The 22,882-nt window shown below is 37.0% G+C and overlaps 1 protein-coding gene across 6 annotated transcripts in view; it reads left to right on the top strand.

Moving 5' to 3' along the window:
• The window catches only part of DGKA (diacylglycerol kinase alpha), a 389,538-nt gene that overhangs the window by 233,029 nt on the left and 133,627 nt on the right, over window positions 1–22,882 (top strand). For all 6 annotated transcript variants that reach the window (XM_053708123.1, XM_053708124.1, XM_053708121.1 and 3 more), the window contains 4 exons: window positions 11,617–11,666; window positions 11,827–11,901; window positions 12,646–12,765; window positions 12,904–13,021. In XM_053708123.1, coding sequence (XP_053564098.1) covers window positions 11,617–11,666; window positions 11,827–11,901; window positions 12,646–12,765; window positions 12,904–13,021 — 363 coding nt within the window. The remainder of the gene's footprint in view (window positions 1–11,616; window positions 11,667–11,826; window positions 11,902–12,645; window positions 12,766–12,903; window positions 13,022–22,882) is intronic.

Raw genomic sequence — 22,882 nt, 5'->3', positions numbered from 1 at the left:
TTTCACTAATACCGCAAAACTCTTAATCTAGCCGTTTCTTATGTACTCCTATGATCAAATTTTCTTTGTACATTTAGCCACCAATAAGCAAGCGTAACCCATGTTCTGAACCAAAAATGGTCCGGCTCCAAAGCTTTAAATTCCTGCTTTTTAAAATAAAGATAGCAAGAGAACGAAGAAAAATTCATAATGGGAGTAAATTAGAAAGTTACTTAAAATTGAATGCTCTATCTGTATCATTAAAAAAAATTGTGTTTAGCAATGGCTAGTGGGCTAGTGGAAATTTTGAGCCCTATATATATATATAGAACAAGCTATTATGCTAATGTTCGTTTTTCAGGTTGAGCACTTCTCTCTTTTTATTTATGCAAATTATGACTCTTAGGGAAGTCTCCCTAAGTGTGATGCGGGAATTCAGACGTGGACCCGTTGCTCAGTGTGTCTAGAGGGATATGGCTGCACCTCACTGACGAGGCCCACAATAGGCCAAAACGTACATCTGGGGTTTTGGCGTTTCTCTCGTTCAGAGAGGGATTGCCTGATATTTCGGGGCTGGACTGAACTGTTAAGTCGGGATCAGACTGATATGCTACAGGAAAGTTCTGCTTCTGAAAGGCTGCTTCTTGGGTGGTAAAGAGCCATAGAACAAGCTATTATGCTATTGTTCGTTCCCAGGTTGAGCGCTTCTCTCTTTTTATTTAAGCAAATTATGACTCTTAGGGAAGTCTCCCTAAGTGTGATGCGGGAATCTAGACGTAGACCCGTTGCTCAGTGTGCCTAGAGGGATATAACTGAACCTCACTGACAAGCCCACAATAGGACCGAAATGTATGTCTGGGGTTTTGCTGTTTGAGCGCTTCTCTCTTTTTACATATATATATATACAGGTGTAGATATATATTTTACAAATTAATAATATTATATATAGTAGCTAGCCAGTGGACCAGCACTCCAGCCAATCAGATGTAATCAAAACCCAGGTGCATTCCTCAAGTCCATAATATAAATCTTCTCATAGAAGGCCACTCACAGGATTAAAAAAACAAAAACAATTTATCATGAATTGGAAATAAATATTGATTATTTTTTAAATCCTGTGCGTGCCCTTCTATGAGAAGATTTATAAAAAAATAAATTGTTTTAGAACATTTTCTTCTCGGTGAAGAATTAGAATGTAAAATATGCGAATTGACAATCAGGTTTAGCACTGTAGGTCTAGCGAGGTGTCTGGCTAGCGCACTTGAAGACAGTAATCTTAAGGCACGTTATGTAAATATTAAATATAAAACGAATGTAAAAAATATTAATAATAATGATTAAAAATTATTATAGATGTTCTAAAAAATTAAAAAAATGACATATGTATTCTAAGGATTTTTTGATTTTTTTTAGAACTTCTTTAAAGGGATACTAAACCCAATTTTGTTTCTTTTATGATTCAGATAGAGCATGCAATTTTAAGAAACTTTCTAATTTACTCCTATTATCACATTTTCTTTGTTCTCTTGCTATCTTTATTTGAAAAGTAGGAATATAAAGCTTAGGAGCCATCCCATTTTTGTCTCAGCACCCTAGATAGCACTAGCTTATTGGTGGCTAAAGTTTGGGGGCAATTGGGGCTCATTTTGAAAATTAACCAGAAGTCTGACCTCTGGTTAATTTTTGGAGCACTAATTGCTACTGCAAGCATGCAGTAGCAATAACTAGCCACTTGTTATGGCTGGTTATATTTTGTGTGCCCGCAAACTGGCGAATTTGGATAATTACTAATAAGGAGCTGGAAAGCCCTTTAAATAGCAATGGATGGCCATCAATTTTTATCCTTGAGAAAGCCAACTTGGTGAAACGTACGTTGGATCATGTGGTACATCCACAACGTCATAAGGAGGGGCAGACTCTTTTGCAACACATGGACACATAGCAATGAGCGGTGCAAAACCAGATATAGGACTTAGTTCCAAGTACTGGTTACTTCTTGACCCTGGAGTGATTGTTTTTAACATGTTTTAATTAAGTTGAACCTGGGCATCCTCCTTTATTTGATTGCATATCTTAGAGCTATTGAAGCTCTCCGGAGTGGACAATCAACCCAATTGAAACATATTGCAACAGTATTATGCTATGGAACTTTTTGTTTCTTTTTAAGGTTTCCCAGATTTAAAAGGAAAAATAGAATTGTTTTGTGCTACATCCTCCAATATTATATTTGAAGGTTGCACAATGTTGAGTATATTTATTTTATTTGTATCACAATAATATGAGCAGCAGGCATCCAGAGAGCTGGCTGCGCTAAGTCGACATCACTTAGGGCACCCCCTGGCTCTGACAGCAGTAGCTCTCCTAGTGATAGCGCACCCTCCACATCCAGCTTAACCAGCACTGCGGCCTCGCCTGTTCAATGGCACCCTCCCAGCGGTAAGTAGATGCCGAAGATGAAACCTTCTCAAGAATCTTGGAGCATGAACATTAATTCCCTCCGGTGTTTGTGTTTCTTACACAGAAAATCTATGTTCCAAAGAAGTTAAAAGGAGGAGAGAATCCCCTTTTATCTAACATTCCCCAGAGAGGGATATACCATATGAAGAAGATTGAATATTGAACTACGATCTGGTATCAGTGTCACAAATAGACACTCCCTTTTTTCACTATATATTTTTATGGACGTACTTAGTTTGGACATTGTCTATAGATATATGTAAACATATGCATTGTAGATATATGCTATTTAGTTGATCAATTGTTTTGTATATGCTGTTGTACTTTTCGTGTTGCATATATCACACTTAATGATATATATTTTATGACTATAAGTGGATTTGTAGAAGTTTAAATATAAACACAATTAGTAGCGCCCCCTGGATTTCAATATAACAGATTGTTTGAAGATAGGTTTTAATTCCAATTAATTCTCTTTAGGGTCATAGCCTTTCCATTTGATTAAATATTGCAGAAATTCTTAATAAATATGAGAGTCCAAGATCTTTTTGACCTCTAAAACTAGGAGAAATTCTGAAACTAGGATGAAGGTCAAGTTTCACAGCCACAAGATTAACAATGTCCAAAAGTAAAGCCATTTCTTGGAAGGTCAAGAAAGCTTCAAATTCAATGTAGACAGCCATACCAGATCCCCAAAAACATAGGCAGGAATAGGAGAGAGGGATCTGAAGCAGAGTTTCACAATGAAATTGAAAGTTCTTGGTCAGAAAGAATAAGCGTTGATTCAAATATGAAACAGGTAAGGATGATTGAAGTTCCGGTAAAATCGCAGGATGAAAACTATAGTTAGCGAAAAACAGAGACATCTTAATGGATTGATGGACGAGAAGCACCTCAAATACTGTTCCAGGGTCTGATTAGTTCTCTCAGTCTGGCCATTAGTCTGACGATGGTATCCAGAGGATAAGGATCTTGAAATATGGAGACTGGAAAAGAAATGTTTCCAAAATATGGTGGTAAATTGAGATCCCCTGTCAGATAACACATTTTAAGGCAAACCATGTAAACGAAAACTCCTTTAATGAATGAAGTAGCTTCAAGCTAGCAGAAGGAAGCCCAGCAGTAGGAATAAAATGGGCCAACTTAGTAAAGCGATTGACCACCAACAGAATGGTATCAAATCCATCAGATAAAAGTAAATTGACAATAAAGTCCAAGAAAACACAAGCCGAAGGAACATCAGGAACAGGCAAGGGATAAAGAGAGCCTAGTGGAAAGAAAGTAGAATGCTTCATCCTTGCTCAAGTGTCACATGATAAAACAAATTTACGAACATCTTCCAACAATCCAGGCTGCCAAAAAAAGACTATAAATTAAATTCATACACCGAGATTACGAGTTTTGCAGTAACAGGGGTGCGTTGCTAACGCTTCGTTTCAGCTCACCGCTCACCTAAAGTAACGCTGGTATTACAGGTTTTTTTAACCCGCAGAATCTAGCTCCACATCTCACCTCAATACCAGCGCTGCTTATGGTAGCGGTAAGCTGGCTAAAGGTGCTCGTGCACGATTTCCCCATAGGAATCAATGGGGCAGATTTGGCTGAAAAAAACCCTGCAAAAAAGCAGCGTTCAGCTTCTAACGCAGCCCCATTGATTCCTATGGGGAAATAAAAGTTATGTCTACACCTAACACCCTAACATGAACCCCGAGTCTAAATACAACTAATCTTACACTTATTAACCCCTAATCTGCCGCCCCCGACATCGCCGACACCTGCATTATATTATTAACCCCTAATCTGCCGCTCCGGACACCGCCGCCACCTACATTATACTTATGAACCCCTAATCTGCTGCCCGCAACATCGCCGACACCTACATTATATTTATTAACCCCTAATCTGTCACCCCCAATGTCGCCGCAAACTAACTACATTTATTAACCCCTAATCTGCCACCCCCAACGTCGCCGACACTATAATAAAGTTATTAACCCCTAAATCTAAGTCTAACCCTAAGTCTAACCCCCCCTAACTTAAATATAATTTAAATAAAACTAAATAAAATTACTACAAATAAATAAATTATTCCTATTTAAAACTAAATACTTACCTATAAAATAAACCCTAAGATAGCTACAATATAACTAATAGTTACATTGTATCTAGTTTAGGATTTATATTTATTTTACAGGCAACTTTGTTTTTATTTTAACTTGGTACAATAGTTATTTAATAGTTAGTAACTATTTAATAACTACCTAGTTAAAATAAAGACAAATTTACCTATAAAATAAACCCTAACCTAAGTTACAATTACGCCTAACACTACACTATCATTAAATTAATTACATAAATTAAAATAAATTAATGATAATTAACTACAATTAAATAAAATAAACTAAAGTATGAAGAAAAAAAAACACTAAATTACAGAAAAAAATAAAATAATTACAAGAATTTTAAACTAATTACACCTAATCTAATCCCCCTAATAAAATAAAAAAGCCCCCCAAAATAATAAAAATCCCTACCCTACACTAAATTACAAATAGCCCTTAAAAGGGCCTTTTGCGGGGCATTGCCCCAAAGTAATCAGCTCTATTACCTGTAAAAAAAAATACAATACCCCCCAACATTAAAACCCACCACCCACACCCTACTCTAAAACCCACCGAATCCCTCCTTAATAAAACCTAACACTACCTTGAGACGTCTTCACCCAGCTGGGCACAAGTGGTCCTCCAGAGGGGCAGAAGTCTTCATCCGATCCGGGCAGAAGAAGACCTCCAGAGGGGCAGAAGTCTTCATCCAGACGGCATCTTCATCCATCCGGAGCGGAGCGGGTCCATCTTGAAGCCAGCCGACGCTGAGCATCCATCCAGACCGACGACTACACGACGAATGATGGTTCCTTTAAATGACGTCATCCAAGATGGCGTCCCTTGAATTCCGATTGGCTGATAGGATTCTATCAGCCAATCGGAATTAAGGTAGGAAAAATCCTATTGGTTGATGCAATCAGCCAATAGGATTGAGCTTGCTGTTCTTGGATGACGTCATTTAAAGGAACCGTCATTCATTGTGTAGTCGTCGTTCTGGATGGATGCTCCGCGTCGGCTGGCTTCAAGATGGACCCGCTCCGGATGGATGAAGATAGAAGATGCCGCCTGGATGAAGACTTCTGCCCCTCTGGAGGTCCTCTTCTGCCCGGATCGGATGAAGACTTCTGCCCCTCTGGAGGACCACTTGTACCCGGCTGGGTGAAGACGTCTCAAGGTAGGGTGATCTTCAAGGGGGTAGTGTTAGGTTTTATTAAGGGGGGATTGGGTGGGTTTTAGAGTAGGGTTGGGTGTGTGGGTGGTGGGTTTTAATGTTGGGGGGGTATTGTATTTTTTTTAACAGGTAAAAGAGCTGATTACTTTGGGGCAATGCCCCGCAAAAGGCCCTTTTAAGGGCTTTTTGTAATTAAGTACAGGGTAGGGATTTTTTTATTTTGGGGGGCTTTTTTATTTTATTAGGGGGATTAGATTAGGTGTAATTAGTTTAAAATTCTTGTAATTCATTTATTTTTTTCTGTAATTTAGTGTTTTTTTCCGTACTTTATTTTATTTAATTGTAGTTAATTGTAGGTAATTTAGGTAACTATTTTAATGATAGTGTAGTGTTAGGTGTAATTGTAATTTAGGTTAGGATTTATTTTACAGGTACTTTTGTATTTATTTTAGCTAGGTAGTTATTAAATAGTTAATAACTATTTAATAACTATTCTACCTAGTTAAAATAAATACAAAGTTGCCTGTAAAATAAAAATAAATCCTAAAATAGCTACAATGTAACTATTAGTTATATTGTAGCTAGCTTAGGGTTTATTTTATAGGTAAGTATTTAGTTTTAAATAGGAATAATTTATTTAATTGTAGTAATTTTATTTCGTTTTATTTAAATTATATTTAAGTTAGGGGGGGTTAGACTTAGGTTTAGGGGTTAATAAATTTAATATAGTAGCGGCGACGTTGGGGGCGACAGATTAGGGGTTATTAAATGTAGGTAGGTGTCGGTGATGTTAGGGACGGCAGATTAGGGGTTAAAAAAATTTAACTAGTGTTTGCGAGGCGGGAGTGCGGCGGTTTAGGGGTTAATATATTTATTAAATTGGCGGCGATGTCCGGTCGGCAGATTAGGGGTTAAAAACTTTATTTAAGTGTTTGCGATGTGGGGGGCCTCGGTTTAGGGGTTAATAGGTAGTTTATGGGTGTTAGTGTACTTTTTAGCACTTTAGTTAAGAGTTTTATGTTACGGCGTTAGCCCATAAAACTCTTAACTACTGACTTTTAAATGCTTGACAGGAGAGGGTCTACCGCTCACTTCTTCCAAGACTCATAATACCAGCGTTAGGCAAATCCCATTAAAAAGATAGGATACGCAATTGACGTAAGGGGATTTGCGGTAAGCTCGAGTCGTGGAAAAAAAGTGAGTGGTACACCTGTACCTGCCAGACTCGTAATACCAGCGGGCGTTAAAAAGTAGCGTTGGGACCTCTCAACACTGCTTTTTAAGGCTAACGCAAGACTCGTAATCTCGCCGAAAGTCTTTTTGACACCTCCATGTCCAGCAGCTGGCTAATCTTCCAGACAAATTGGTTCAGGAACAAAAATTATTTCTCTAGCATGCAAGAGGCCATCAACCACCAAAAGAGGACCAGACCACCAGAGACAGGAGGAAAACTACAGGGTTTAATCCATTCCAGAAATAAAAAATGCCAAAGAAAATGTCCTTTCTGGAAAATAGTATCCACCTGGAAAATACTTTATGGGGCCATTGGTGCCTTAAAATGAGGCCCTGATACCCTGATTTAAAGTCCCCAAGGCAACCATGGGTTCCCCACTTCCCCTCTGCTGGCCACCACCAGACACACCTAAAATTTTGCTTGGTGTGACTGGATTCTTGCTAGGCTTTTCAAATGTGAAATGCAAATCCAACTTTTATTGTATTATATAATATGTGTGTGTAATATATGTATATATATTTATATATATATATATATATATATATATATAAAAACATATACATACACAAATGTAAGTGTATGTATATAACTATTTGTCTATGAATATACTATAATACTGAGTTTTGACTTTTATCCACATTTGACCTTTTCTTATTGACTTTCCAATTAGAGTAGAGTAAGAGCTAATAAGCCATTTATCTGAAAGAAGAAAAAAAAACATTTCCCAATTAAGAGCCCCTAAGGAATTCAATAATTCCATTACTGAAAAAGGCAGCTATAATTTCATTGTTAGCATCATTTTGTTGATTATGCAACCCCTGGCAGAAATTGGGTCAGGATGTCTGCACAAGTTCTAACATCAGGATCTTGGTTAGACACATTTATTTTCCTTAATTAAAATAATAATTTTCCTTGATTGCTTTTTTTAATATTGAAAATAACAGGAACATGTCTGTAAAATATAAAACAAGTTGGCCAGTTTATGCTTGTGCATGCTTTAAAAGCTGGCAGTGGTTTGTGTACATTTCAAATATAACCTTTATATATATCCCTTTACATATCATAAAATCATCCCCATCTGTGGTGTAGAAATATTAGATGTATTGCACTGCTATATGGAGATCAGAAATGCTGCTTTGTGTGTGAAGGATAAAGACGACATGTACTTTCTGAGTATTCGACTCTAAACATTGGTCCTAAATACTATTTTCATTACAAACTTATGGCTTAATGAACCAAATAAGGTAAAGTTGATGCCTGAAAACTCCTTTTTTTTAAAAATTGTTTTATAGTGTGCTCAGCAAAACATTATCTTTTTTTTTTTCTTTGTATTTTTAAGAATAAAGGAAAACATTTCTTCAGGTGTTAAAGTGATTGTAAACTATAAGTATTTGCTGGCTAGTATATAAAATTACAATAAAAAAACAGGGGCACTTTCATTTAGAGATGGTAAACATTGCGCCGTTTCTCCACCCGCATTTCCTACTTTATTTAGCTGAGCGATTAGAATTAGTTACCCAAGGCTTTAGAACTCTGATACATATGTCACATATACAGCTGTGTTAACCCATTCACTACCAGGACTTTCAGAGAAAACCTTCCCCAAAATATCTGAGAAATTTTAGCATTTTTGCTATCAACCCATTTAAACAGAAATAGACCCTTGTTTTTTTTTTATTATTTACCTGTCAAAACTATATATATATATATTAAGTAGACAACCCAAGGTATTCATCTAGGCCCATTTGGTATACTTCATGCCACCATTTCACCGCCAAATGCACTCATATAAAAAAAATGTTGACTTTTCACACACTTTGGGTTTCTTACTGAAATTATTTACATACTGCTTGTGCAATCATGGCACAAATGATTGAAAAACCTTTTCTGGGATACCCTTTGTTCAGAAATAGCAGACATACATGGCTTTGTCATTGATTTTCGGTAATTAGAAGGCTGCTAACTGCAGCTGCGCACCACATTTCTATTATTCCCGGCAGTGAAGGGGTTACTCAGGTAGCTTATAAGGTTTATTGTAGCTTTAGTGTAGAGATTACCCTCCCACCTGACACCTCCCACCCCCTGATCCCTCCCAAACAGCTCTCTTCCCTCCCTCACCCCCCACTGGTCACCCCCATCTTATGTATTGGCAGAGAGCCTGCTAATAGGAAAATTGAAGGCATTGTAGGATACCCCTTACCCTTCAACCTTCCTAAATCGTCCAGAACAGCTCAGGAACTCCAGCTCTCTGCTGTAACTTAACAGCTGAGACTTCTGGAGATTCCTGAAGCTCAGATGTATATATACGTCATGCGGTACGATAGCCAAAATACTGCACGACGTATATATACATTGGATTGGGTGAAGGGGTTAAAGCCCTTAAACCTAACCACAAATCGCAAAGCTATGTAACTCAAACTACTCATCACTTAAACTTACAACCCTAACAGCCAGACCCAGCAACCCCAGGTAAGTTGCACTATGCTGACGTGATCCCTTCACACAGTAGCTAAACATAACATATCTCCCCCCCCTCATTTCTTATAATTGTTGACATGAACTATACCTTCACCCCACAACTATTAAAGGGACATAGTACTCAAACATGTATATGAAAAAGCAGGAGTTAAAGGGATATAAAAGAACAAAAAGTTTTAATAAAATAAATCTACCTTTAAATAAAAATATATTTTCAATTAACTATTATATGTATATAACTGTGTTTAAACACATTGGGGCCAATTTATCATGTGTCTGGTGGACTTGATCCGCTGTAGCGATCATGTCCGCCAGACATCAATTAATTCCGTCAGCATACGCTGACTGCATTTATCATCGCACAAGCACTCCTTGTGGAATGCTTGTGCAATGCCGCCTCCTGCCGCTAGCAGGTGCTGTCAATCAACCTCATCGTATGCGATCGAGCAGAATGCTGTCCACCATCTCAAAGGTGGCGGACAAGTTAAGGGGCAGCGGTCTTAAGACCGCTGCTTCTTAACTTATGTTAATGCAAACCAAATGCACAAATTCGCCAAATGGAATGTAGGTATTTTAAGCTCATACTTGAAATTGCTCTTAAATCATCCATTACTTTTTCCACTGTTCTAAATTAAAAAAAATTTGATATAAGGCTCGGGCTTGGTAAATTTAATTTGCTGGTGTTTAAATACACAGTAATAAATCTAAAAAAAACATACAGATCTAAAAGCGGAACCACATTGTGCCATATTTAAGTGATCATGAATGATTGTTAAACGTATCAAAAGAATGGGAAGATGTTTTTTAAATCTTTTCCTATGTTTGAGCCTTATCCAAACTTAGAAACTCTTAAAGGGACATTAAACACTAAGTAAATACTAGATAGAATGACGCATTCAAAGAAAATATTAGTCTGAGAATAACATGTAGATGTATTTTTTTTTTAAATTCATTAGCTGTTTAAATATTGACAAAATAAGTGTAAAGTTTTAGTGTCTATAAAACAATTAGAAATGCTATGTTGTAACTTAGGTTACCTTCTCTGCTGTGGCCAATTATGAACAGTTATAAATAGGTCAGTAAAGTGTGCAGCCAATGGCTGTGTGGAATATAACAGTGTTCTGCACTTCCATTTCTAACAGGAACTGTAAAGCTCACAATTTCAGAATGGAATTACAGGAAAAGGGGACAAAATAAATAATGAAAGTATATTGCAGACTTTCTTTTATATATATATATATATTTATATATATATACAGTATATATATATATATATATATATATATATATATATATATATATATATATATATATATATATATATGTGTGTGTGTGTGTTTAATCTCCCTTTTAAGGCTTTTATCCATATGGTGGAGAAAAGCGTATTTGCAAACCCAGTAGAGTTTGCAAGCTCAGTAGATATACAACCTTCATTTATTTTTGTCGGGAAGAATGTTTTTGATGTTTTTGTCTATACATACGTTCTAGTGTGCCTACAAACTATTTTGTGTGAAAAACATATATTGTACATTTCCTAAAAAATCAATATGTTTGGCTTTACAATTATATATGCATTATTAATGCTACCATGCAGATGATCTCATATTACTAGAAATGTAAAAACATATTCATTATTGTTATTTATTAGTCACTTTGGATATGTTCTCCATTAGAAGCAACAACAAAAACGTTGTTTTGTGAAACCTATAAATTGTGTATTAGTTTAGGTAGATGAGTAGTGTGGTTAACTGTTAATATTCCGCTAAAAGCCAGCACAACTACATATGCAGTGTGAAAGAGCTACAGATAAATAATTCATTGGTATAGGTGTATACATTAGTAGGTTGTAGCTGCAGAAAACTAAGGACTAAAAATTTTTATCTGCACAATAAAACAGATCCAGTTGTTTCTCGTTTTTTTTCAACTACATAAGTTAAAGAGGCAAATCTTCTTAGAAAAGGTACATACTTTTTGTTATTTGATGTTTATGTTTTTTTAAGAGCAAAAACTTTTAGAACTGGATTGTTGTTTAATACTAAACATTCGTCAGTTCTATATACTGTAGGCACATAGCATTCTAAAATGACCTATCATAACATAATGCATTGTGGGAGGTGAGGGCATCTGTACTAAATTGAGGCTAAACAGGAAGTACAGCACACTAGTAATGGCCGTCTTCTTTTCATTCACAGTTACCTTTAAGCTGTATGATAAAGACAGTAATGGACTTCTGGACAGCTCTGTAAGTTCAATCCCATCAAACATGATTCCCAGTATATTTATATCCCCATCTTCCTCTGTTTGGTTTTATTCTGTCTTTATATTTCACAGTTTTTCCTCCTTCTGTTTATGTATTTTCTGTTTTGTTTGCTCTGACTAATTCTATCCCTCTTTTCCTGCAGGAAGTGGATCGTATTATAACACAGATGATGCGGGTAGCTGAGTACCTGGACTGGGATATCACTGAACTGAAGCCAGTGAGTGATATGGTCCTCTGGCTGTCTCATATAGTAATGGTGCATTGTCTTTTGCCATACACTAACATTTTTGAGTTTTTTATTAAATGTAATATTTTCTAATGACTAGTTCTTTTATTTTTTTAATCTAAAATGTGACTTTACGCTTCATTCTCAGCAAACAGTGTGCTGTAATATTTGTTCTGCTTTAATATGTTCACAGTGACCTATTTTACTTGCTGGAGTGTATAAAAAAAAAATATTTACATACAGTGCTTTACCTTTATTTTGTTATGTGAAAAAGCTACTTTAGCCTGTTGTATCCCCATCTATACTAAAAATTTTGATAATTTAAGTACTGGTTATAAAAAAACAACAAGGTTTAGATGTAATCATGCTCCCAGTAGGTGGTGTGACAGAGAGGTACTAAAATGTTAATTTTCTATTGTTCTCTCTATGTATTGGTGTTTGAGTAGACTGTGAGCAATAAGATAAGGAAGACTTTGTAAATAATTAGACCCATAAGCTAATTAGGTATGTTCTACATGCTCAGCCCATTTTACTGGGTTGTGTTTTTAATTACTAAAAACATCTGTTTCATATACAAAAAAATATCCAAAGGTGCAATTTCCCATACATTTTAAACCCTGTAACTAGCATAACAAGTCAATGGAAACATATTAAGGGGAAACCAATTTTACAGTAAACTGTCCATTTAAGCCATTTGTTTTATTTCTTGATAACCTGAAATGCATTCCCCTGCAGATGCTGGAGGAGATGATGAAACAAGTGGATTATGACGGCAATGGGACAGTTTCCTATGAGGAATGGCTAAAAGGAGGACTCACTACTGTGCCTCTTTTGGTGCTGCTGGGAATGGAGGCTGTATGTATACAATTTATATAAGAAGGAACTAAATATATAATGCATGTAGTAGCTCTCTCCAGACCTTTTTTATTTATTGACTTCTCCACGTTGTGTGTTGATTGTGTTTTATCAACCCCTTTGTTTATTTACTCACAGAATATAAAGGACGATGGGCAACACTTATGGCGCCTGAAACATTTTAACCGGCCTGTGTACTGTAACGTGTGCGAAGCTCTGCTGTTTGGTGTTAGGAAACAAGGCTTGTGCTGCACGTGTAAGTACCCTTGATATGGATCTATCCACTGATAAACTGTTATATTAATGAAAATGCCTACTAGAACTGGTTGACGCACATATCAATGAACACCCATGCAAAAAAAATCCTTATTGGGATTTCATTTTTTTTTAATATGAAGTAAAACCCTTTTTTCCCAATTTAAATTGAAACATTGAAATAACAGAGCTGTATTAGTTGCCACTTCCAACCCACAACTTCTTATCCATGGCTAATGTCCTGGGTTTTAGGGATTGGTCCGCTTCCCTCCTGCAGCTTCTCAGCCAGGGCAAATGGCTCAGTTTTCAAAGACTATCCAGCTCCTCCCAGGATACTCAGTGTCCCACTATAGACCTGGCTGTGACTCCGCCCTTTACACTGCAGTCCCACCCACAAAATGTTGTCCACAAGTTCCCTAACCTCCCTGTTTCAGAAAGCCTCCAGGAAATGTTTGGAGGTATACAGTTGTGTACTTACTAATTCTCATTGGCTGATGGGTACTTCCTAAACTGCTGATTGGGTAATAGATACTTCCTGTTAATGCTTATTGGTTGATAGCTACTTCCTGCTGAGGCTTATTGAAGTATAGGAAATACATATAATTTATTCAGCATTACTAAGAAGTACACACCTGATATTGTATTTAAATTCAAACTGTTTTTATTTTATATTTTTTAAGGCAACATGAGTACAGAGTCCTTTTAAGCATAGGCAAAGTCATCAAAAATGTACTTTACAATATTATATTGTAAAAACCATTTATAATCTAGGCACATACAAATACTAACATATACTTAGGTTCAAGAACACAAATACCTGCACATACACTGACTACTGACACAAAAACACCCATACGTACACACACATAAAGGACAAGGATTCACATCATGTACATTCACACGTGCACTGATACCGGTTGATACATAGCCCTATAAAGTGACATAGAGAGTGTTTGCTGCATGCTTTAACTCACACACTGACATACAAACAGACTGATACACATACCTAAACATACTTTAAATCACGGAGGTGAAAAGGGAGACAGGCCTCATAAATTTAATTGCACTCATAAACTGACCTGAGTATAAAATTTAACTCAGGTCTAAAAACCTTATATGAAGGAAAGTTTTGCAGACCCTTAAAAATTACATAAAAACCAAAACTAAAGAAAGATAAAGTAGAAACTAAAATAAGTTACTACATACAAGACAGGGATTTCAGCACAACATTTTATTATACAATGGTCAAAATGTTAACCTCATCATATAGATGGTAGACCACAGTGCTTTTCAGATCGTGCATTCACATATCAGACAGTGTATCTGTAAATTCATAGAAAGACAAATGAACCATAAAAGTGCTCAGAAGCGAATATACATTAGAGACCTACATACCAATATACATGGAAAAGTAAAATTGAGCACACATTTCCCAAATTACTAACAGAACAACACCTCCACTAGAGGATAGCTGCGTATTTGTCGCATTAATAGGCCATCATAGTGATCCATGAGGATCTATGTCTGTTAGTGACACTGTTAACGTCTTAGTTTATACCAAAAAGGTGCAAACAAATCAATTGCAAAGGTAAACAAATGTACACTAATCAATAGTATATAAATGACCTAATGGTCCGGTATGATAACACAGACTAGGGGGTTGTGTACAACACCTATTTCAGAGGGCACCACTATCTCAAGAATAGTATTAGGTGTCATGAAATATAATTTTGTAACAGGATCTATGTACACACTCCCAAAACGAGTCTTATTGGTACCATAACTATAGTGATTACATTAGTAATACATGATACATTGTTATCAAAATAGCAGCAGAGTGAACTAAGTGAGCAGTTCTTATACCCCCAGTTGAGAGCCTGGAGCTATAGCTCATCATGTCGAGTACAAGAGTCCTGGTAACAGTTCACATATTCAGGTTTATGACTCCATGTGTTTTTACGTATTTTTTATATCATGTGCTGGCTGCACACTGTCTGTGAGCAAGGAAAAAAGCAAAGTTATTTGTATCACAAATACGAACGTTTCAAGCGGCTTAACTCTTCCGTAATGCCGACTTAGGACTCCAACGGTTCGTTTTACAAACAGGCACGGCCATTGATGACGAACAAAGAGCCAATGGTAGTCAACCTTAGTTGCTGCAAACTTGGAAACAGTGTAGCCGTCTGTAAGGTCTGCAACAGAGCATCCCGCTCCGATCACGTCACTGCCGATGCGCGTTTCACCCCCCCACCTTTCACTACGTCATAGGGGTTTCCTCAGGGCAAACGGTTGTTTGATTGAAGACTCAGCTGTTTTTTTACCGGGCATGATGCATTATGATTGGATATCGCTTTTGGTCTTTCAACCAATAGACAAAACTGCCTTCGATCATGCCTCCCTCTTACGGAAAGGTTAAAGATTTAGTGAACAGGAATCCAGTAATTTGATATGCTAGAGCCTATACCACTTAGCATATCTTGAAATGAAGAGGTGTATAGCCAATAGTTAACACAGAGTTATTAAGTAAAGAAGTGCATTTTTTATATATAAAAGGTTCTATACATATATATATATATATATATATATATATATATATATATATATATATATATATATATATATATATATATATATATAGAGGTATAACAAAATTCTATATATCTGATAAATGGTTCAACTGTCTTAAAACTTATTTCATAACTACCAATTTAGTATTACCACTAAAGTTATTCCAAATTAATAACTTTTAATTTTTTTTTTTTTTGTCCTCTAGACTTTGTGTGAACTGGTTAAACGTGACACATTCAAAAAGTTCTTTTGTGCATTGCAGCAAGTATCAGAACAACTGTCTGAACTATTAATCAAATTAAAGAAACGCTGCAAATTCAAACTTTTCATTTAAACCTTTAGGAGTGACTGTTTGAAGCTTGTACATCTATTCTGTCTCTTTTTTGAGGAGTATATTGTCAATAACCCCTCCTCTCCCAAAGAGAGAGCAAGCTTCAATACCTGTTACTTTAAAGTCAGTTAAGTTGCAATTATGGTGTGTTGCAAAGTGCAAAGCCACCCCACTTTTAATTTCTTCTTTTCTTGCTGCTTTGATATCATCCCTATGTTCGGTCACCCTATCCTTCAACATACATCTAGTTTTACCTGCATAAAAAAACGGCAGCTGCAGGATAGTAAATAGATGACATTCTCAGTTTTGCAGTTAATAAACTGCTTTATAGGGTATGACAAAAGACCAGTCGAAAATGTTTTTATATGAACAATATATTTACATAGAACACAGCTTCCTCATTGGAAACTGCCTTTGACTTTTCTGTGTTTTTCCAACAAATCTCTCGTATTGGGGCTTTTAACATAGTGACTTTTTACAAGTTTGTCTTTGAGATTAGGGGCTCTCCTAGCAACTAGAAATGGCTTATCACCCACTATTTTCCCAATTTCTACATCAGCTTGTAAAAATTGCCATTTCTCTGCAAGGATTCCACGAATCCTTTCCCAGTGGCAATTATATTCAGTAACGAAACAAACTTTCTGTTCTTTAGGTTTAACGTTAGTCTTATAGAGCAAATTGTCCCTATTTTCTCACCTAGCTCTATTCACAGCATATCTTAAATTCCTTTTTGAATAGCCCCTACTTTCAAACCTATTGTACATTTCTATAGCATGTGTATTAAATTTCCTCATACTAGAACAGTTTCTCCATAAACAGAGAAACTGTCCAACTGGTATTCCACGTATCAAGGATTTGGGATGATGACTAGAGGCTTCCAGAATATTATTAGTAGCTGTGTCCTTATGATAAATTTCAGTCGCTAAACTATTCCCTTCCTTTTTGATTTTCACATCGAGGAAAGTTAGCTCACTTTCATCAAAGTCAAAAGTTAAGAGGATATTGAAAGAATTTGTATTCAACATTTTCACAAACTCCTTCAATAGATCCTCAGTTCCCCTCCATAGGAGAAAGACATCATCCACATAACGTAACCAAATCAAAACATGTTTCTCTATCCAGTCCTGAAGGTCACCAAAAACCACTGAATTCTCCCAAAAACCTACATGGAGGCAAGCATATGATGGAGCACGTTGCCCCCATCGTTGTTCCTCTAATCTGTCTGTAGAACTTCTGATCAAAGCTGAAAACATTATTTGTTAAGACAAATTTTAGCAGGTCTAGCACAAACTCAGTGTGCTTTCTATACATATGGCTTCTACTTTCCAAAAAATACCTAGCAGCTCTTAGGCCTACCTCATGAGGTATGGATGAATAGAGTCCCTCTACGTCCAAGGATACAAGTAGAGTGTTTGGTTCTACCTCTAAACCATCTAATTTTCTCAGGAGGTCGCTGGTATCTTTTACATAGGAGGTTAAGGTCAAAAGGAAAGGTTTTAGGAATCTGTCCACATAGTTCCCCAGGTTCTCTGTAACACTCCCTATCCCAGATATTATGGGACGTCCTGGAGGATCCCTTAAATTCTTATGTAATTTTGGGATGCAATAGAATACAGGAACTCTGGGGAACTTTGTGTAGAGATAACCACATTCCTTTTTATCAATGATTCCATCTTTCCTTGCAGGTGCAAGCAGGTGGAGTAGGTAGGCTTGTATTAAAGCTATGGGATTATGTGGTAGCAGGAGATATTGATCCTTATTTTTCAACTGTCTCCTAACCTCATTCGCATAGTTAGTTTCATCCATAACCACCAAATTTCCCCCCTTGTCCACCTGCTTAATGATGATACCCGATTTATTCATTAGATCAAAAAGTGCTCTTCTTTCCTCATATTTTAAATTATCTTGGGTAATTTTATCAAACAAAATCTTATTAATTTCTTTCTCAACCTCCTTAACAAATAACTGCACCGCAGGGACAAGGGCAAGGGGAGGCATATATTCAGATTTTCTTTTTAAACCTGAATCCACCTTAATATCAAAGGAATTATTATCTTCCTGTACAGTTAACATATTAGGTACAGGAAGTTCATCAGGAATTTCATTTGTGTCCAACAAATGTACTAGATCCGCCACAGTTTCTTGATCATCTTGATCTAGATTCAAGACGTTAGGGTTATTTATAGTATCTACATTTGATTTTCCCTTCATTACATGAGAAAGCACCACTTTATGTGCAAAAAGGTTAAGATCTTTTATAACTGTAAATTTATCCAGGGCATTGGTTGGACAGAAAGAAAGGCCTTTTTTCAACAAATTAACATGTGCATTGTTTAGGGGGAAAGAGGACAAGTTATCTTTTTGTAATTCGTCAGTTTTATTAGTTATAAAGTCCCCTAAAAGTCCCCTCTGTAATCCCGTCGAGTTCTCATTCTCATCTCTACTCCTCTCCTCATACTCTCTGGGCATCTGTCCCTCTGTGGGACCTATCTTTGCTTCGACTCCTTTTCCTTCCTCCACGTTTCCTTTCTTTTTTACTTGTACCCTGACGGCCTCGTTTTTTGATTTACTATCACCTTCTACGTCAGAACAATCTGTACCTGAGTTGTATGAATTTCTATTCAGGAAGTAGGTATAAACCTGATTTTTATTGTAGTCATCTTGGTCACGTCCTAGTTTTCTACATTTCCTTTGTTTTATTTCCTGTTGTAATTTAGAAACAATTTATTTTGTTTCTTCATTCAATATGGAGAATTTAGAATCCCCCTCAAAATTATTCACAATTCTAAGGGCTTCATCCATTTCTATTTTTTTTTTTTTTATTGGTCAACAACAAGAATGCGTCTATATTATTACAACATCAAAAAGAGAAAAAAAAAAGTAAAAAACCTTTTACAAAAAAATACATATATTTCTACAATACATTTCAATATTAAATCTTTAACTTTCATAATTCATTTGAGCATCTGACCGTATATCGCACATGCCTGTTGCGATTTTATCTATTAATTAAATGAACAAAAAATATAAAACCAAAACAAATATCTCTCCCTTTTTACCAAACAACAAAAATCCCTTTATTGTTTCTTTCTTTAAGATGCTACAATAAGTATTCTTTACCAGAATAATTCCTAAATCATATTTCTTTGTTATTACATCCGGGTGAAAGAAAGGGGACGAGAAAGAAGGAAATGAGAAGAAAGAAAAAAAGAAAAGAGAAAGAAAGAAAAAAAAAACAAAGAAAAAAAAAACCCATCCCCCGCTCACCGCCCGAGTCACCTCCTCCTCCTATTCTTATTCCACTTCCATCTCTCCACTATCATTAATGTCTTCAAGCCATGTACTAGGGAGGTGTCCGGCAAGCACTTGCAATTGGACATAAGCAGTTTCCTTAAATGGTCTAACTAGTATCTTTTGCGTCTCTACTGGAAAGGATAAAATAAACACTTTCCACTGTTTAAAAAAAAGTGCTAATCCCGTGTCAGTTGGGCTTTGTAAATTATATTGCTCAAGTGTATATTGTGAAACTAGCGCATTCTTTAGCCCTTTCAGACTAGGTGCTGTTTTAGCTTCCATGTTCTCAATATTAGGCTACGTCCAAGGAATATAATCAAACTGATTAATTTGACGTTTCGCAAAGCTATTTCTATTTTTTATCCTATCTAGCTTTTTTATGTCTTTGTCAACCATACGCTGCATCAGATCAAGGGAGCATTCTGATCGTCTATTTTTCCAATCTTCCAATAAATTCTCCCTTTCCTCATCATCATCCCTCATATGCATGCCTGGATCAAGGTGTAAACGTAGTCCTCTAGGGACTATTTTTAATTTGATATAGTTTTCTAGGCTAAATTTTTCAGCTCTCATTATTTGTTTTATCCATAAATTCCAGTACTTTTTAAAGGCACTATAGATATTAAGTGTATCATCTCCATCAGACAAAGTATTGTTCTGAAGAGATTCACCCAATTCTACCTCCCATTGTTCATCTGAAACAACAAAAGCCATATTTACAGAAAGCAACGAAACGTTTACTCACAAAGGGAATATTTTGCAAAGACCCATAAACTGCATGTAGATGTAAACAAGCGGAAAAGCACTGTGAGGATGTATCATAAAAATCCGAATACATCAAATATATTAGAAAAAAGAAATAATTAAACCTACTCAATGTAGGTATAATAAGGACAGCCACCGTCTCACCTATTAGGAAAGTTAACGGCTAGATTTAGAGTTTTGTCGGTAACGACCCGCGTAGCTAACGCTGGTTTTTTTCCCCCCGCACCTTTTAAATACCGCTGGTATTTAGAGTTCACAGAAGGGCTGCGTTAGGCTCCAAAAAGGGAGCGTAGAGCATATTTACCGCCACTGCAACTCTCAATACCAGCGGTGCTTACGGACGCGGCCAGCTTCAAAAACGTGCTCAGTTCTCTTTTTTCAGCTTGTGCACGATTCCCCCATAGGAAACAATGGGGCAGTTTGGGCTGAAAAAAAAACCTAACACCTGCAAAAAAGCAGCGTTCAGCTCCTAACACAGCCCCATTGTTTCCTATGGGGAAACACTTCCTAAGTCTGCACCTAACACCCTAACATGTACCCCGAGTCTAAACACCCCTAACCTTACACTTATTAACCCCTAATCTGCTGCCCCCGCTATCGCTGACCCCTGCATATTTTTTTTAACCCCTAATCTGCCGCTCCGTACACCGCCGCCACCTACGTTATCCCTATGTACCCCTAATCTGCTGCCCCTAAAACCGCCGACCCCTATATTATATTTCTTAACCCCTAATCTGCCGCCCCCAATGTCGCCGCTACCTACAATTATTAACCCCTAATCTGCCGACCGGACCTCACCGCTACTATAATAAAGTTATTAACCCCTAATCCGCCTCACTCCCGCCTCAATAACCCTATAATAAATAGTATTAACCCCTAATCTGCCCTCCCTAACATCGCCGATACCTAACTTCAAGTATTAACCCCTAAAGCTAAGTCTAACCCTAACACTAACACCCCCCTAAGTTAAATATAATTTTTATCTAACGAAATAAATTAACTCTTATTAAATTAAATACAAATACCTACAAATAAATACAAATAAATACACTAACTAAAGTACAAAAAAAAAAAATTAAAAAAAAACTAAGTTACAAAAAATAAAAAAATAATTTACAAACATTAGAAAAAGATTACAACAATTTTAAGCTAATTACACCTACTCTAAGCCCCCTAATAAAATAACAAAGACCCCCAAAATAAAAAAAATTCCCTACCCTATTCTAAAATAAAAATAGAAAAGCTCTTTTACCTTACCAGCCCTTAAAAGGGCCTTTTGCGGGGCATGCCCCAAAGAATTCTGCTCTTTTGCCTGAAAAAAAACCATACAATACCCCCCCCAACATTACAACCCACCACCCACATACCCCTAATCTAACCCAAACCCCCTTAAATAAACCTAACACTAAGCTCCTGAAGATCTTCCTACCTTATCTTCACCACGCCGGGTATCACCGATCGGTCCAGAAGAGCCTCCGAAGTCTTCATCCAAGCCCAAGCGGGGGCTGAAGAGATCCATCATCGGGCTGAAGAAGTCCATCATCGGGCTGAAGAGGTCCATCATCGGGCTGAAGTCTTGATCCAAGCGGCGGCTGAAGAGGTCCATCATCGGGCAGAAGTATTCATCCTATCCGGGCAGAAGAGGACATCCGGACCGGTAGACATCTTCATCCAAGCCGCATCTTCTATCTTCATCCATCCGGAGCGGAGCCATCTTCTTCCAGCCGACGCGGATCCATCCTCTTCTACGACGCCTACTCGCCAAATGACGGTTCCTTTAAATGACGTCATCCAAGATGGCGTCCCTCGAATTCCGATTGGCTGATAGGATTCTATCAGCCAATCGGAATTAAGGTAGGAAAATTCTGATTGGCTGATGGAATCAGCCAATCAGATTGAGCTTGCATTCTATTGGCTGTTCCGATCAGCCAATAGAATGCGAGCTCAATCTGATTGGCTGATTGGATCAGCCAATCGGATTGAACTTGAATCTGATTGGCTGATTCCATCAGCCAATCAGAATTTTCCTACCTTAATTCCGATTGGCTGATAGAATCCTATCAGCCAATCAGAATTCGAGGGACGCCATCTTGGATGACGTCATTTAAAGGAACCGTCATTCGGCGAGTAGGCGTCAGTAGAAGAGGATGGATCAGTGTCAGCTGGAAGAAGATGGCTCTGCTCCGCTCCGGATGGATGAAGATAGAAGATGCGGCTTGGATGAAGATGTCTACCGGTCCAGATGTCCTCTTCTGCCCGGATAGGATGAAGACTTCTGCCCGATGATGGACCTCTTCAGCCGCCGCTTGGATCAAGACTTCAGCCCGATGATGGACCTCTTCAGCCCGATGATGGATCTCTTCAGCCCCCGCTTGGGCTTGGATGAAGACTTCGGAGGCTCTTCTGGACCGATCGGTGATACCCGGCGTGGTGAAGATAAGGTAGGAAGATCTTCAGGGGCTTAGTGTTAGGTTTATTTAAGGGGGGTTTGGGTTAGATTAGGGGTATGTGGGTGGTGGGTTGTAATGTTGGGGGGGGGTATTGTATGTTTTTTTTTCAGGCAAAAGAGCAGAATTCTTTGGGGCATGCCCAGCAAAAGGCCCTTTTAAGGGCTGGTAAGGTAAAAGAGCTTTTCTATTTTCATTTTAGAAAAGGGTAGGGAATTTTTTTATTTTGGGGGCTTTGTTATTTTATTAGGGGGCTTACAGTAGGTGTAATTAGCTTAAAAATTTTTCTTTTTTTCTAATGTTTGTAAATTATTTTTTATTTTTTGTAACTTAGTTCTTTTTTATTTTTTGTACTTTAGTTAGTTTATTTAATTGTATTTATTTGTAGGTATTTTATGTAATTAATTTATTGATAGTGTAGTGTTAGGTTTAATTGTAGATAATTGTAGGTATTTTA

This window comes from Bombina bombina, chromosome 3, assembly GCF_027579735.1.
Source record: "Bombina bombina isolate aBomBom1 chromosome 3, aBomBom1.pri, whole genome shotgun sequence".
In the NCBI taxonomy this organism is placed as follows: Eukaryota; Metazoa; Chordata; class Amphibia; order Anura; family Bombinatoridae; genus Bombina; species Bombina bombina.
This window is presented reverse-complemented; position numbering and strand designations above follow the sequence as displayed.